The 18,562-nt window shown below is 31.3% G+C and overlaps 1 protein-coding gene and 2 long non-coding RNA genes across 3 annotated transcripts; all 3 read right to left on the bottom strand.

Annotated features, from left to right (window-relative positions):
* Nucleotides 1-382: 382 nt before the first annotated feature.
* LOC134718411 (uncharacterized) lies at nucleotides 383-3,587 on the bottom strand. The gene is made up of 3 exons (XM_063580912.1): nucleotides 3,461-3,587; nucleotides 2,635-2,824; nucleotides 383-1,364 (listed from the first exon to the last, which is right to left on the bottom strand). Exons 1-3 carry the CDS (start codon nucleotides 3,585-3,587, stop codon nucleotides 974-976), a joined length of 708 nt encoding a protein of 235 aa, XP_063436982.1. The 3' UTR covers nucleotides 383-973.
* A 612-nt stretch (nucleotides 3,588-4,199) lies between these two features.
* LOC134717523 (uncharacterized) lies at nucleotides 4,200-7,073 on the bottom strand. The gene is made up of 3 exons (XR_010107366.1): nucleotides 6,768-7,073; nucleotides 4,812-4,890; nucleotides 4,200-4,467 (listed from the first exon to the last, which is right to left on the bottom strand). It is a non-coding gene; the product is annotated as an uncharacterized LOC134717523 (long non-coding RNA).
* Nucleotides 7,074-8,772: 1,699 nt separating this feature from the next.
* On the bottom strand, nucleotides 8,773-17,548 carry LOC134717522 (uncharacterized). Its single transcript, XR_010107365.1, has 3 exons — nucleotides 17,355-17,548; nucleotides 9,147-9,254; nucleotides 8,773-8,837 (listed from the first exon to the last, which is right to left on the bottom strand). It is a non-coding gene; the product is annotated as an uncharacterized LOC134717522 (long non-coding RNA).
* Between the last annotated feature and the right edge of the window lie 1,014 nt (nucleotides 17,549-18,562).

The raw sequence follows: 18,562 nt of genomic DNA, 5'->3' as shown, positions 1-18,562 counted from the left end.
AATTATAGGTAACCGTGCGGCCTTTAACAATGAGCAAATCCCATACCTCAAAGTCAGCTATAAAAGGCCCCGATAAGACACTGTAAAACAATTCAGACGAGAAAACTAACTGCCTCATTTATGGAAAACAAAATTATTAACGAAATGCAAATACAAACTCATCAGATAGACCAAAAATACAAGTGGACGTGACCGGGTACTTATACATCCCGACACAAAAAGACACAATGAACAGTTCTAAGAGTACTCGCAGTTATCTGAAAGCTAGTTCAAAGCCAAAGGTGTGTTTTCTACTGGAATCAGAATGCATGGCAAACAGTAAATGCCGTCATTTCCCATCGAATATGTAATCAACCTAAACTGTTCATACCACTGGTGTTGGCAGGAACGTTTGCGTTTACCACTTTTCTTGTTTGTGTCCTTACACTCCTGTGATAAGCAGCCAAAGATAACATTATACTTTTCTGAGATTTTGTTGGTGATGTATAAACTTCTGTGCTGAAGTAGATGGGATAATCAGGTTCAATAATTTCTTTGAAATACCTTATATGGCATGCATTTGATGTTAATAGAATCTATTTCTGTGTCAGGCTGTTCATCTAATGTTGTGAGCTGTAATAAAGTTGCAAAGAGTGTACATGTGCAATGGTATACGTTGACATTCCCAACATTTCTCCTTGTCATGTGAACAAAAGATGACTCCATTAAACATCCAGTGGTCATGTTGACGTCATTCAAACAGAGGACATCGATATCTGATTCGTGAACACGCCAAAATAAACCTCCAGTTTCAGTTTGTGCTGTTTTATACTTTTCATACAAGGAATTGTCTGAAGCCCTGTTGTGTGTTGAAAAGAGAGGATTAACAGTTCGAAGGTTTCTTAAAATATCCTCTTCATTTAAAGCTTTGCGTTTAGGTCTTACTTGTCTCGGAGTAGAATTTTGCATATTTTCCCCAATGTTGATGTTGTCGTCATTGATGTTCTGGCGCGAATTTGCTGGGGAACTCTGGGTTACGAAATTTGTCAACTAATCTAAAAATAGCAGAGTAGTTGGATTCTCTGTGATGGTAAAGTATCAGATTACGAAGAGAAGCAGGCTTATATTTCTCAGTGGAATCGCGGATAGATAACATTCTCCCATAGCCAACATGAGCATGGGTTCCCTCATTCCAATAGCGGCCATTTGGTAGGCCGGAAATAATTTTGCACTGGTCATATAATGTGTATTTTGAGCTGGATGGTGGATCAAAAATAAATTTAAATTCTGGATTCTCAACAGGGACTCCTTTAGAACGGTAGTTATGTATGGTATTTTCCCATATATGGAGAATAGGATGAAAGACTCCTGAGGCTTCGAGAAATCTACAAAAGAAATATTTAGTTTCAATCATATTACGGTAGATATGTTTTAGGTTAAAGTTTCAGACAACTGAAAATATAATATTCTACAGATATAATATTTAATATATGAAATAATATAACTGTAAAGTATCTTTTTTTTAACATGTTAAACTGGTCTCAAAGATTCTCCTTTAATAGCATATATATATCAAAAACAAATACATTATATATTTTTTTCTTATCTGATAAACAACTAGAGGCTCTAAAGAGCCTGTGTCGCTCACCTTGGTCTATGTGAATACTAAACAAAGGACACAGGTGGATTCAAGACAAAATTGTGGTTTGGTGATGGTGATGTGTTTGTAGATCTTACTTTACTGAACATTCTTGCTGCTTACAATTATCTCTATCTATAATGAACTTGACCCAGTAGTTACAGTGGAAAATGTTAGTAAAATTTTACAAATTTTTTGAAAACTGTTAAAAAAAATGACTATATAAAGGGCAATAACTCCTTAGGGGTCAATTGACCATTTTGGTCATGTTGACTTCTTTTTAGGTCTTACTTTGCTGTACATTATTGCTGTTTACAGTTTATCTCTATCTATAATAATATTCAAGATAATAACCAAAAACAGCAAAATTTCCTTAAAATTACCAATTCAGGTGCAGCAACCCTTCGGGCCAGGTGAGCTAAAAATGTATTTACATTTCTTTTTGATGTTCATTTTTCTTAAACTTGCATTATATTTTTCAGAACAATTAAACATATTAATAAACAATGTTAAAAGCTATTCCACAATAGGAGAAAAAACAGCTTAAATTACATAATTAGTAAAATAGAATGTTTGAGGACAAAAATACACCTTCTCATATTTTGCTATTGTCTGCATGCTGTGGTTCTTATCATTGTGTATGAGTATCACAAGAATTGGATGAGTAAAACTTAAGTTAGAGAGAGCAGAAATAAAAATTGGGATGGATGGATGGACTGTAAAAGGTAACACACAATGCTTCTTTCACCCTAAAGCAGGGGCATAACAAAAGTATGGTAAATATATCATGTATATAGATTCAAAGTGTCATTTTTTTTTTTTCATTTACACACTAAACTTTTAAACCAATAATATTTTTCTTCAATTACTCCTGCAATAAAATAAATTAATACATAGTTGAAAATTGCAAACTGAATAAAAAGATAAATTTATATCTAATTTTAACAAGTATTCCTCAGAGAAAAACTAAGAACATTAATTGATACAAGTTTCAATTCTGAAGATCTCAATTATACCTGGCTTTTTGAGTATTGTTTTCTTTGTGCGAGTTATGTTTGATAACATTTACCACTGTTCCTAGTAACTGGCAGGATTCTGTTGAGGTTTGCGCCTTTGCCATCAACTTTCTGTGTGAATTAAGAATACTGGTTTTATTTCTTTCAAACAGGTTGACGTATCGTCTTCCAGTATCTGAACCAGGATTACCTACAATAATAAACAATAATCTCATTCTTTGAAACTAGCATTATAAAATTACGGTGTAACTGCTGTTGAGGACAGAATAGTGTTTTTGAATGAGAATATTATCTAGAAAAAATACACTAGAGAAATATCTCTTATCAGACGATTGATTGCTGTTGTTGACTCGCCCTAATTAGCTTTAACATGTAGGTCCAGGTTAAACATACCTTGCTGGGTTCAAACTTACAACCTCAATGTTGACAGGATAATTATCACATTAAATCACTAAACTGCTGAAGCTCCCATTTTACAAAATTCAAATTGGAGCATGCATATGCAGAATATTCTTAATAACTTAAATCACAATCCTCTTTAAAAATAGAAAAAATAAATTATTGGAAGCAGCTTTTAAATCATATCATTTGTATTATAAAAAGCTCGAAGTTTTTTATATGCTGTTCATATATAATTATGTATGTCTGTTTATGTTTTACTTGCTTATGGCTTTATTTTTTTATTTATCATAAATTGGCTTCTATGTTTCATCTTTCTCCATAGTTTGGTACCATCTATGAAGCTTATCAATTTTGAGGCTGAACATGGAATTATGACCAATGCAGTTGTCTTTATTCAGTGTATATTTTAAAATAGTAAACTTGCTTAAAGAATGATGACTTCTTTTTCTTTCTAACTTAAGGGTGTATCTTCTGTGGTACTGCTTTATATCATCTTGAGTGGAAACTTGCAACCAAACCAGTTTTGTCATATCCAAGACAAGCTGAGACATTCCTAGTGACAAAAAATAAGAAACTTATTTCTGTAAATGTTACAACAATGAATTAATATATTTTTTCACAAATTGAAATAATGCTAAATGTTACTGATTCGACAAATTTATCTTAACACTATGCAGAATTTGTAAAAAAAAAAAAAAAATATTCATATAAAGTTTTATTCACCATTAACTTTTTTTTCTAGATTTCCTTATTCACAATCATGGTATGTTAACAGGACCTGTTATAAAACTGCATGATGTGTTAACATTTTTAGAGGCATTTAATTGTATAATGTTGATAGTGAAAACTGCTCTAGAACTGATATAAATGAGTTTCCTTCAAAAATATAAATACCTGAAAAACATGATAATCATGAGTTGTATGGCTAAGAACCATGATTAATCATATGATATAAAATAGTTTATAAACATTCCTTATTTTTTTTAGATTAATTGCACACCTTACTCAAATAATGTTATAACATAGACATATTACAAATATGAAAACAATGTAAAAAAGTAAAAAAAAACTCAATGGGAAAAAACTAAGGACAATTGTCATGATTGTGTAGATCACTGTGTATGAATTTACATGGTACATGTAGATATGAACAATAATGAAGCATACCCTCAGATAAGAGATATCCCTGAAGAACTCCACTTTCAAAAAATCTACAGTAGTAAACATCATCAAGCTTAAAGAAGGAGCAGTAAAACTCTCCATCAGTAAGGGAGGGTGATGACAGATCTAACATGGTTTTCTCTAACTGAAATAAAAACGGTGTTTCTGGTGAAGTAAAGTCAGCAGCGGCCAAAGATTCAGAACATTTTTCTTCTAGATACACAGCTCTTGAGGCAATTTCTAGATTCTTCTTTAAGCTGACTTTCCATTCTACAATGAATTTTGATTTATACGGTTTACTTATTCATTTTAACAATAGATTTTTTACCTAGAAGCAACATGAATTTCATTTAAAAAATGTAAAGATTTTTGCAATAATAAAACCATTTAAAATATATGAAAGATGATATGTTTGTTAACCTTATATCATGTAGAACATTGACATGTCAGTTAGCTAAGTTTTTATGCTGATTTTACTCAGAAAATGTATTGTTTATCTTTTTGTTTCAAGTTTAATAAATATATAGTAATGCTATCAATATAAAAAAAAAACAATTAAAAATACTGCACATACATGACATATATTTCTACAATTTATGTTATTCATGAATTACCTCTGTCTTCCAACTGTTGCAAAACTGAAGATGATGGACATGCTAATTCTGGTCTAGTTGAGCGTACTCCAAAAGTTTCCTATCAAATAAACAAAAAATAAATTTAAAAATGAAAATTTTCTTACTACATGTTACTGTGTATAATTTCAGCTTACGCCCCAAAAGGTAATAAGCATTTGTTATATGCCACATAATAACTTATCATAGCCAAGCTGCTGACATTTTTCACTATCTACTAAATAAAGAACTAGAATAAAGCCTTAGTAAGGTGTGACTCATAATATTTTTAGAAAGGCACTTGGGTTTAATTGATTACTGATTATACATGGACACATGCAAGTAACTGATCTTTAGATAAAATTAAAATTAATCAAATAGAAGCACAAGTTTTTTTAGATGAAATACAGAAAATGTTCCTCTGCACACGCACCTGTACATCGTTTTATTGTTCAACTGATAGGAATTCAAGAAAGAACCCATTAGATCTTGATGAAACTTTAAGAAAACTTTGAAAACCACAGTTAATTGTTTCTCCTAAGCAAAGGGTTAGGAATTACTAGAATTTAGGCAGGACCCCATTGGAAATTTAGTGTTCCCTTTTTTCAGTCAGATTGATGCAAAATGTTTAAACTTCATTATCATGATTATAATAAATTAAAAGATATGATTGCGGAAAAATAGATATGGTGGTGTTATAATTCCTCTAATGTCTATATGTTTAGTATTGTTAAAAACTCCATTTTAACAAAAAACAATATTTCAACCAGATTTGCTATTTTCCCCAACTATCATGTGTAAGCAAATAAACAAATGATCTTAAAAGGAAGGGGAATGTAGCACTCATTTTAAACTTATTAGATGAAGCTGAGAAGCAGGTATTCAATCCTGACTGTTGCCTTTTCCCACTTCCTACTTTAGTTAATATATATATAGAATAACCATACATTGTCTCGAAATATCAATGTTATTTGTAAAAGGCTTAGAAACAGGTATAAAGCGAGGCTGTGCCAAGCATTTCTAGCTGTTTCGAGCCAATACAAATAACTTTTATATTTAGAGACAATGTATGGTTATTCTTTATACTGCAACTGTATAACTGTTCTAAATGAAGTATTAAGGGTAAAACCCATCATTTCTTTATTTTGAGCAGAAGACATCAAATTTCCACGAACCTGTATGTTTTATTGACGTCGTAAATATTTTATAAAATTTTAATGTCAATGAATATAACATTCATTGACATTAAAATTTTCTTCAGAAAATTTCAGTAAAAATATGTAAACTTTAAAAAAATTGACAATATGTCGAAAGTAGTATTTAGTACATATGTGATGCCCAACATAGATGTGTAAGCATTGTGTTTTAGTTTAATAAAATATAAGACAATAACTTCGAGAGGATAACCGCACTTCAGAATAAAAGCCCAAAAAAGAGACAAAATGTATGTTATGTATGTAACTATGTATGTGCCAGTACCAAGGCAGGAGCCGGTATTTCAGTGGTTGTCGTTTGTTAATGGGTTACATATTTTCTTTTCATTCAACATTTTTTTAAACATAAATTAGACTGTTTGTTTTCTCGTTTAAATTGTTTTACATTTGTCATTTCTGATCCTTTTATAGCTGAATATACGGTATGGGCTTGCTCATTGTTGAAAGCCATACAAGAACCTATAGTTGTTAATTTCTATGTCTCTTGTGGAAGGTGTCTCATTTATGGCAATCATAACACTTTTTTTTTTATATACACCATATGGAGAAGTGGAGGGTCGTGTCATGTTTTTTTAAACTCTATTTTCCAAATCTGGAACCTGATGTTAGTTGGTTGGTTATCGTGATGTAGTGATTCTGGTTTTTTATAATTAGGTTTCCAAGTTTTAATGTCTTTATAGCTTGCTGTTCAGTGTTAGCCAGGTCTCTGTGTCGAAACCTTTACCTTTGATCTGTAATTGTTTACCTTTACAAATTGTGACTTTGATGGAAAGTTGTCTCATTGGCACTCATACCATATCTTCTTACACCTATCTATATCTATTTATTTCTTTTAAAAGCATTTGTGTGTGACAACTGCTTAGGAGGTATTTCCCTGTCTTGCCAAGTAAACATTTTCCTCTAATTTTTTTACATCCAATAACAAAGGGAAATAATCCAAATTTACAAAATTACGGGTTAACTCGGCCCAGGATCAACTCGAACCACGACAAGACAAAACAGCACACTCAAAATCATGTCACAAAAAATAAAATGAAAATATAAAATAATATGGAAATACCGACTTACCTACCCTAAATTTTTGTAAAGCATGTAACCTTAACAGACATAATATATATATTTTTTGGCCTAATAATAAAAAAATGTTTTTTTATAAATTATTTACAAACTAAAAAAACCAAACTTTTTGTTACCTGTCATGCTTGCGTAAAACATATATGATATTAAAGTTGGGTCTAAAAAAACACACATTGGCGGCAATGGCCTTGTTTATACATGTAAATAAATACAACCATTAAACCATTCTAATGTATCGAGAATTGGTACTTACAGAACATTAGTTATTTCTAGACTATTCTGCAGAATAACAATCCTGAAGATGTTTGAACCAATAGTTTGTGAAGTTAGCGGTCAGTGTAACAAGTTGTCAAGTTGTATTTTGCCAATGTATGAAAGAATTCGAGACGGTAATGCAGTGTTTGTCGTATGTTTCTATATACTATATTTGTTTGTTTCTTATTCATTTTGTACATTAATCAGGTCGAGAGATTTTTCGTTTGTTTTACAATATCACTTCGTGAATTGAAGACTATGTAGTATTAATTTTACTCATTGTTGAAGCCTGTACGGGACGTTTTGGTAATTTATGTCTCATTTGGAGGGTTGCCTCATTTGCAATCATATCACATCTTCCTTTTTTTATATGGAATACTTTTGAAGTTTGTGGTACGTTGCAAGGAAAAAAAGGTGATATAGGTACAAAACTTATAATGTTATAGATATTAACCAGTCTGAGAGTAAAATACGCATCAACAGATAATACTATATGGAAGCAGTAATAATTGTGAAGAAAAAACCCAAAAGCAACGAATAGTCTATTATAAAACCTGAAGTATCCGCAATTCAATTTGAGGTCATATTTGACTGTAGTGTTCTATTGTTTTGATTTGATACCTCACCTAATATGATAGTTTAAAAAATAATTTTAAAGTATTGTCCTGTATGACGCTTGATTTTTACCTGAAATTGAAATTTTTCAAAAGGTTAAGGTGCTCTAAACATTTTATAGGTTGAAAACTTAATTTTTGAAGTTTTGTTTATAAAACGTCGTTTTAGGATTTTTTTGATAAAATAAATCATAATGATAAGGTGTTTGTATAATAACAAACATTAATAAAGCCAAAACAGTATCATTTGTATTTATGTAGAGTTTAGAAATAGAAAAAAATTGTCAAAATTGAAACCCTCCCAAATTTTCAAAGATTTTCACATATGATCTTTGACCCCAATTAAAAAAAAATGTGACCATACCAAGTCCTGACGACAGGCATATTGTTATAGTACACGATTTCCTCTTTCCAATGATATATTATATAGGTGTGTGTTCGGTGGGGAGATTAAATTCAAAAAAATCTACCTTCAGTCACCGCACTAACAACAGATATTAATCTGAGACACCTTGTTATTTTTGTACTTACTGGGTTAGGGACCAATTGTAAACGTTTTTTATTTATGTCTTAATACTTTCTCAATCTTCTATTTCCTGTTCCATCCCATAAAAAGAACAGTAACAACAATACATTACTAAATTCGCCAGTGTACTAGTATTCATTAGGAAAGTTCATGCTACGTACACACTAATTACACACTAATTATCTAAGCGTTATAGGAATTTTACACCTAGGGATTATAATCATTTAAACAAGCCGAATCAACAATATAAACAAAAATCATGTAAATCAAAACTTGCCGGGCTGAATAAGAAGAAGAAGATTCACCATCAAACATCCGATGTTCATAGAACCCTTTCCCAGTACTGTAAAAATTTAAAAAAGAAGTTTTGAATATCTACGATTGGAAAATATGCATGTTGAAACATAAGATAATAGTTAAAAATGTATGCAAATCCTTTTTTGTTTACGATAATAAATACAAATTTATCATCCGAAAACGAAAAAAAAAAAAGAAACGAAAGAAGAAGTAATGTGTTGCATGTTGAAAAGAAACATTTTCATTCAGGCGAGAATAAACTTGGAGATGTTTACCCCCCAAAAAAACCTCCAATAGTTGGTAAAATGATGTTCATATTGACATATAAAATTACAAGAAAAGAAAAGAAACTTACGAAACTTTGGGGTGAAAAGTTGTCCCGAAATGAATTGGGCTACTTTCCACCCCTCTCTCCTCCTCACCAAATCCTGGCATGTCTTCGAGGAATCTATTCATTTGTGAACTGTAAGGAATAAAAAGATAAATCATTCATCACTAATTGAAATGTATTTTATGATATTGAAAAGACAAATTGTTTCAATCGTTCAAAATATTAAATTAGTTATTAATGAAACTTTAGGTTGAGTAAAACGAATGTGTGCAAAATAATTTCAACAAAGGAAAATTCAGGTAGATACTCACTTTGAAATGGAATCTCCATCAAAGGTATCAAAATTTCCTGCCATTTTTCTTCTATCTGAAATAGACAGATTCATACCGGTGAGATTCATCAGAACTACGAACAGTGAGACATTCATACACATCGAAACACGAATGGTTCATTCACAGATATTAGACAGAGTAAGAAAATTGTAACAAATAATATTTTATAAGAAAATCGAAGAAGTCGTAACAAGATCAATAAAAACAATCTGTTTTTGGTTGTTGTTATTTATTTCACATCTGAAGGTAATTAATTTAAATTAAAACTATCCTGTCAGCACTAAATTAAATTATTACAGCAAAAAAAAAAAAGAAATTCTTAAGATTGTAAATAAATATCGTCATCATGTAAAGAACTTACTTTTCTCTGAACAGGGAGTTTTTATTTAATTTGAAATACTGTAATTTTTCAGCTGTATTTATAATCAATCCATTTTTAGCTCACCTGGCCCGAAGGGCCAAGTGAGCTTTTCCCATCACTTGGCGTCCGTCGTCCGTCGTCGTCCGTCGTCGTCCGTCGTCGTCGTCCGTCGTCGTCCGTCGTCGTTAACTTTTACAAAAATCTTCTCCTCTGAAACTACTGGGCCAAATCAAACCAAACTTGGCCACAATCATCATAAGGGTATCTAGTTTAAAAAATGTGTGGCGTGACCCGGTCAACCAACCAAGATGGCCGCCACGGCTAAAAATAGAACATAGGGGTAAAATGCAGTTTTTGGCTTATAACTCAAAAACCAAAGCATTTAGAGCAAATCTGACATGGGGTAAAAATGTTTATCAGGTCAAGATCTATCTGCCCTGAAATTTTCAGATGAATCGGTCAATCGGTTGTTGGGTTGCTGCCCCTGAATTGGTAATTTTGAAGAAATTTTGCTGTTTTTGGTTATTATCTTGAATATTATTATAGTTAGAGATAAACTGTAAACAGCAATAATGTTCAGCAAAGTAAGATCTACAAATAAGTCAACATGACCAAAATGGTCAGTTGACCCGTTTAGGAGTTATTGCCCTTTATAGTCAATTTTTAACCATTTTTCGTTAATTAAAGTTATCTTTTACAAAAATCTTCTCCTCTGAAACTACTTGGCCAAATTAATCCAAACTTGGCCACAATCATCTTTGGGGTATCTAGTTTAAAAAATGTGTGGCGTGACCTGGTCAACCAACCAAGATGGCCGCCACGGCTAAAAATAGAACAAAGGGGTAAAATGCAGTTTTTGGCTTATAACTCAAAAACCAAAGCATTTTGAGGAAATCTGACATGGGATAAAAATGTTTTTCAGGTCAAGATCTATCTGCCCTAAAATTTTCAGATGAATCGGTCAATTGGTTGTTGGGTTGCTGCCCCTGAATTGGTAATTTTGAGGAAATTTTGCTGTTTTTGGTTATTATCTTGAATATTATTATAGATAGAGATAAACTGTAAACAGCAATAATGTTCAGCAAAGTAAGATCTACAAATGAGTCAACATGACCAAAATGGTCAGTTGACCCGTTTAGGAGTTATTGCCCTTTATAGTCAATTTTTAACTATTTTTCGTAAATTAAAGTTATCTTTTACAAAAATCTTCTCCTCTGAAACTACATGGCCAAATTAATCCTGGGGTATCTAGTTTAAAAAATGTGTGGCGTGACCTGGTCAACCAACCAAGATGGCCGCCACCGCTAAAAATAGAACATAGGGGTAAAATGCAGTTTTTGGCTTATAACTCAAAAACCAAAGCATTTTGAGGAAATCTGACATGGGATAAAAATGTTTATCAGGTCAAGAACTATCTGCCCTGAAATTTTCAGATGAATCGGTCAATTGGTTGTTGGGTTGCTGCCCCTGAATTGGTAATTTTGAGGAAATTTTGCTGTTTTTGGTTATTATCTTGAATATTATTATAGATAGAGATAAATTGTAAACAGCAATTATGTTCAGCAAAGTAAGATCTACAAATAAGTCAACATGACCAAAATGGTCAGTTGACCCCTTTAGGAGTTATTGCCCTTTATAGTCAATCTTTAACCATTTTTCATAAATCTAAATCTGGCCATTCAACCAAGATGGCCGCCACGGCTAAAAATAGAACATAGGGGTAAAATGCAGTTTTTTGCTTATAACTATGTAACCAAAGCATCTAGAGCAAATCTGACAAGAAGTTAAATTGTTAATCAAGTCAATATCTATCTGCCCTGAATTTTTTAGATGAATTGGACAACTGGTTGTTGGGTTGCTGCCCTCCAATTGGTAATTTTTAAAGAAATTTTGCCGTTTTTGGTTATCTTGAATACTATTATAGATAGCGATAAACTGTAAACAGCAATAATGTTCAGCAAAGTAAGATCTACAAATAAGTCAACATGACCTAAATGGTCAATTGACCCCTTAAGGAGTTATTGCCCTTTATAGTCAATTTTTAACAATTTTCATTAATTTGGTAAATTTATGTAAATTTTTACCAAATATAGTTCTCTGTTACTAATGGGCAAAGTTCATGATAGATATAATTGTAAGAAGCAAAATCGTTCAGTAAAGTAAGAACTTCAAACACATCACCATCACCAAAATACAATTTTGTCATGAATCCATTTGTGTCCTTTGTTTAATATGCACATAGACCAAGGTGAGCGACACAGGCTCTTTAGAGCCTCTAGTTTTTTAGATATACACTCATTATATCACCCGACTGTCATTCATGTCCTTTGTCATTAAACATCTATGACAGATTAAGATTGCTTGATTGTTGGTTGCTTAACGTCCAGTGGCAAATGTTTCATGCATATTCAGGACGAGAACAAGTTAACAATAAATACAATAGGTAGGTTGTTATAATAGAGGATGATAGTCGGGAAAATTTGGACTGCCACTGGAAAATGAGGGTATATTGGATAGAGACAGAATTTTGCCTAGCAAAAGGCCACCTACGGACCCCTCTAAGAGTTGTTGCAAGGGTTCTTAACGTGCAAAGAGCGTGGCACTCTCTTTACACGAGGCATCGGATTTAACGTCCCCTTCTGACCGGACGTGACTGCGAACTTGTACATCCCGCACAGCCAAACGGACGCCCCACTTCGGCAAGCGTTTTACTGCCGGTCGGGAGAAGACCAAGTGACCGATATTTCTATACCCCAGTCACCCTTGGGGATGACAGATTTAGAACATCATCCTTAATTAAAATTAATTTATGGGTCATGCATTTTTTTTTTCATCTCTCTTTTGGCTCATAAAAAGGTCGTGACAATCTATCTTAAACAGATGAATTAAAACATGCTTAATTAGGGCGTTTTAAATATAGTACGTGACCAGGGTCATTCAGGGTCATCTTTTTTTCAGTGCTAAAAAAAGTAGTCGGAAAAAGTTTGAATGTTTTTTTTTCTATAATCAAATCCTTTTTTCTTATTTTATTTTAAAAATCATATCATATATATAAAAAAAATACTTATTAAATATATATTGCTAAAAATAAAAAAAATATCTCGTGGTTTTTCGTTATTACCCGTGGCTCGCGTAAACTGGCCCCACCTAGTATTTTACAGAAACCACAGAAAATGGCGCGACTCACTATTTTTGTCTCGACCATTTTTCTAATTGTATCTCTCAACACTACTAGACAGGATGAGGATTGTCCAAGAGGGTCAATGCACTGTGTGAGAAGCTCGAGAACCGTTCTTAGATGTGGAAAGGGGGTGTAATGTGTCAGAATTAGAACCCCAATCACACATGTAACTTGTGGGTCAACCTTTACAAGGTTGATAGTGGACCCTGGCCATGCATGACATTACCACATCAGGATGCCAGATCAGGAGTAAGACTTATTATGAATCTTTATCTGTATTCAAATATGTATTGTATCTTATTTTTTTTATCAATTTTTAACCCACCCACCCTTTTTGTTTTACACCCTGCCACCTTCTTGTCCATATAACCATACTGTGTCCCTACCTGTTGAAAAGAATATTTATGTTTCAAGGTTTTATTCGAAATCAGTTTTTAATTTCTAATAGATGGTTTAGGATACAGTATATTTTGTGATTATTTTTTTCCAAATTCGAAATTGGGAATAAAGTTTCTCTTAATTACAAATTATAAGCATATTGTCAAAATATACAAGCGATGATAGAAAACTGCCCGATGTGTGTAAAAGTTTTCAAAATTTTAAACAAAATTAGAAAGATTGATGACATGTTACATTTACACCTCATGATACCTTGAGATGATCCCCATTCCGCTTCGATAAACTTCGGAAAAGCTCGGAGGTGCAATCAAGGATCATTCAACTTATTTTATTCAAGATTGTTTTCTTAGAACTATTATTTTAATTTTTTTAATGGAAAACCGTTAAGTAAACTAAATAATTAAAGAAGTAATATTTATCAATGAACTTGCATGATTACATATGTTTTGAAACGTTACCGCGGATTACATTTTAAACATCCGGTTGTTCTAGTGTATCATGAGTACATGAAAACATGTATTAATTTCTCCCTATTATTTATTTTGTAACAGTGATTAATGATGAAAAAGATAAGAAGGAGGAACCAGAAGTGAAATGGTATCCTATGGTACATGAAGACAACCATGATAAGCACCACAATGAGCACCTACCCACCACTGCAAACTATGAGGAGTCAATTCTTGGTATGTTATTAATGTAAAAATAATTTAAAAAAAAAACATCAACAGACAATAAGAAAAAAGACGTGCTATGGTTGCTTATCAGACAATTTTCTCTACAGGAGACCAAATGAAACAGAAATTAAGAACTGTAGGTCAGCATATATACCCTTCTTCAATGAGTAAAACCCATACCACATAGTGATTTATAACAGGTCATGGAATAACAATGTAAAACAATTCAAATGAGAAAACTTAAGATCTAATTTAATGTTCATCTACTCTCATTTCACTAGAATAACTAGTCATATATATATAGTGATCAGGAAAATACTATTTTTTTTGCACTGTTTGAACATGTAGAGACAACACTTAAGGGGGTACCCAACACTTTCACTAAAATTAATTTGGCTCGTTTAATTTTGATAAAATTTGGACAACGTATTTACTTTGACCCTTTAACAAAAAAATATAAAAATTTCATAAATTTTGAACCAACCGTTTTGTCAGAACAATTACACTGGTTATATAGCAGTTTGACAAATACCAATTTTGATCTTTGAGAAGCGTATTGTTCCCTTTAAAACACAACGTAATTAAAACGTTTAGCTGACTTTACAGAGTTATCTCCCTGTAGTGTTAGGTACCACCTTAAATGGAGAGATAAATTAGATTTTTAGAAAAGTTTCCTTATGGGATTATATATATTATATGGTTTGTGAAAACATAGGTACTTTACATATAAAAAATATTTGTAGTATGAATGTCTATGAGACAACTCTCCATTCAAAGTAGCACAAGATAAGTTAAAATATTCCTTCATGCAATGCATATTCTTGGTTTATAAGAAACGCACAAGCTTTAAAAGTGTTAAACAAAGGGTGGGAAGAAGAAACATATTTTATGCAAAACATAAGTATAGAAAGTTCATTTAAAAAAAAAATTAAATTTTTTATTTAAAGTTGTGTGTTTAATTTTTTAAACACTAAACTCTCCGTAGTCACAAGTGTATAATCATAATTATTTTTTTCTTCAGAAAAACTCATCAGTGCAGTGGTGGGTGTGGTGCTCACTATCATATCAGTTATGATAGTGAGGGGTGTGAGGAGAAGGAAGAACAGACAAAGACTAGGAAGAAGGACCTTTCTCCGAACCTCCCAAGGCATGGCACCAGAAAGACCTCCCGGTTATCAATGGGGCTCCATGCCCAATGTTGGGCATCTTTAAATTTTATTGTAAATTTAGAATATAAATTATATCTGTGGTTCTTATAACAAGCACCTTGTTAAGTGTAAAAAAATTAAGTCAAAGCATGTCAATGACATGTTTAGTTTGAAATTGCCTGTTGACAATTTGAAGAAAAATTATTCCTATAATTTAAGAAAAAATATTTTTTTATTTTCTTGTATACTTTCATTGTATAATTATATGTAATTATTTATCATTCATACATAGTGGTAAAATTGCAGACAAAAAGATCAGGGAAAAAGTGAGATTATCCTTTTAAGAATTATTTATCCTAGTGCAGTAATATCCTAATATATATAATGCTATTCAAATGTTAATGAGATAGATAATTAAATGTTCAATATCTTTTTTTATTTAAAAATAAAACCTGTTATGATAACCACAGATATAATTTATATATTGTAGAAGTTTTTGTATAATATATGTATACATGTATTTTATGCAAGTGTGTGCCACTTATATTAATTTATTTAAGGTTACATTTATTTAGATAGGATGTAGTATGAATTTTAGTTGGAGAAACATTTTCAACAGAGTTACTGTCTATTACATTGAGAAAATAAAAAAAAATACACACACAACACCCTAAAATCTTTATTATGTACACTTGGTGTAAACCACTTTTTTCCAATTGACTTTATAGGAATACCTTTGTTTTACTGTAGTAATTATTAGAAATCTTATCATATAAATGTAACCTTGAATAAATTTTTCTGTGTGTAACTATGTTTTTCTTTGTTTTATTTTTTGTGAATCTTGTTTTGTTTCTTTGATATACATTTTAATGACAAGTATATATTTTTTTTAATATTATTGTTGATGCACAGTTGAATGTTTTGTGGTATAATGACAAGTTCTCAAAGTTATCAATTGTGAATGGTTAAGATAAAGATAATAAAAACACATTTCAAATTTTGTTTATATGTTTTTCATTTCACGTTTAACATAATTCAAACCATCTTTTAAATTTTCTTCCATAGTTAACCAGATTTTTGTAGATACCTTTGTGTGTTTTTTTTCATTGGTTTTATTTATGAATAATTTAATTTAACTAAGCACGTTATTCAGTGTGAACCACATTTTTTATGTTATTTCTTCATAGACAGAAAAAATATTACAGTCATTCCTTAAAATAAAACAGTACCTAGTGTACATTTGAATGATAAGTGTATTTTTTTTCTATGAATGTTATTGTCGATTCATTGTTGCATGTTTTGCGGTATAACTTTTCAAATTTTTTTCATTGCTTTTTCTAATCCCATTTAATAATTTAAACAGGTTTTTTTTCTGTTTTTTGTGGAACTTTATATTTTAATTTTCCCCCATAGTTCACCAGATTTTTGTAGATACATTTGTTTTATTTATGAATGAATCAGTACCTGGTGTACTTTGAATAATAAGTTTTTTTTCTATAAATATTATTGTCGATGCACTATCGAATGTGTTGTTGTTGTATATTAACATGTTCTATCGGTTAAAAATAGTGAATGATAAGATAAAAGAAACACATTTCAAAATGTTTATTTAATATTTTAAAACAGGTTTAAAAATGGAACATTTCTACACAAGTTTCCGATATTATAACATTGCAGTATACTAAAGTATAAAGTATGGAAATGTCTTTATTTACAAGTATGATATCTCTTTTTAATGAATATGTTAATATACTTGTTTTTTTTCTGTCATAAACAACTGAATTTTTCTTTCTTTCCTTTTATGTAATAAACTGTTTTACCTTTGTCATCAAACATCTATCTCAAATGAAGAACATGCTATATTTTTTTAACGTATTTTTAATTTCCGCTCATAAAAATTGCTTGCAAACCAAAATTTAGCAGGTGATTTGAAACATGCGAAATAAGGGCAATCGAGTTATAGAAAGTAACATGGATCATTCGAGGTTATTTGATACTGAAACCCCCACCCTGCATTTATTATTTAAAACATTGCAAGAAAACAATATATTTAAAAAAAAAAATACTACAGGTCATACGACTTGAAAATCAATTAACGTATCTTATTAAGAAATATAGATGTACTAACAACACTCACCAGCATTCTTGAATTGTAGTTTGTGGAATTTCGCGATTCTTGAAACAGCTGAGAGGAGCGGAAAGGGCCACGAATAATAGCTTTATTCCAAAAAGTGAAACCTTCACTGGTTGAAAGGTAAACATAATATACACAAGTGACAAGAAATATACATAACACGATAAATATGTTAAACATGTCAATTTGATATTTATTGTGACAGATATTGACATACATTTTGTACATATGCGAAGTTACAAAGATAATTAACATACTAGAAAGGTAAACATTTTGTGTATCATTGTTTTCACTGAAAAAAAACAAGTGTTTCTGTCTTTTTAATGTTTTATATTATTTATTATCACCTTGGTCAAAGTTTAACCAAAGAAACATCTCATTCGTTTATGGGATAATTACTAAAATGTTGACCTCAATTTAGACAATAACCATGTTTGGTAATTTCTAATGTTATAACGATAAAGAAAGGAACGTAGGCGAAACATCAATTAAACGATAGCTATACAAGTGGAATTTCTACTTTGAGACGTCTAGTATTTCTGCACTGTTAGGCAAGTCATGATTTTGACATTATTAAGATTTAATGTAAAATGAGTTCTAAACCAGTAACTAGTAAACAAAACAAAAGATAATTTAAGGTGTTCATGACAGAAGTTTCCTTACACCATTTAACTGTTTGCTTACAGGGAAATAATTTTAAAATAATTTAAAAAAAAATGTTTTTCTTCATTGTTGTAAAAGAGGGACGAAAGATACCAAAAGGACGGTCAAACTCATAAATCATACTGTCAACACCATGGCTAAAATGAAACAGTCACACATAGAAAACTAAAGATCAAACAACACGAACTCCACCAAAAACTAGAGGTGATTTCAGGTGCCCCGGAAAGGTAAGCAGATTCTGCTCCACATGTGACACCCGTCGTGTTGCTTATGTTATGTAAAGGTTTTGTAACCGCTTTGTTTTAATTTATTTTAGTACAAAAAAAACAGCGATAAATGGTTTATGTATAGCCACTTTTTTTACTTCAGTATTACCTATGTTCGAATAATGTTTGGGACAAACAGGAATATCTATTCTAGATGACGTCCTGTATACCTTCGTGGAATTCTCAATCTTCCCGCAAAAGTTGAGGCACACTTTATTGTTGAGATCTTTAATATACGTCAGAAAGCTGGTTTATAAAATTGGGTATGTCGGTACCAAGCAC

The sequence above is a fragment of the Mytilus trossulus genome, chromosome 5 (assembly GCF_036588685.1).
Source record: "Mytilus trossulus isolate FHL-02 chromosome 5, PNRI_Mtr1.1.1.hap1, whole genome shotgun sequence".
NCBI lineage: Eukaryota > Metazoa > Mollusca > Bivalvia > Mytilida > Mytilidae > Mytilus > Mytilus trossulus.
This window is presented reverse-complemented; position numbering and strand designations above follow the sequence as displayed.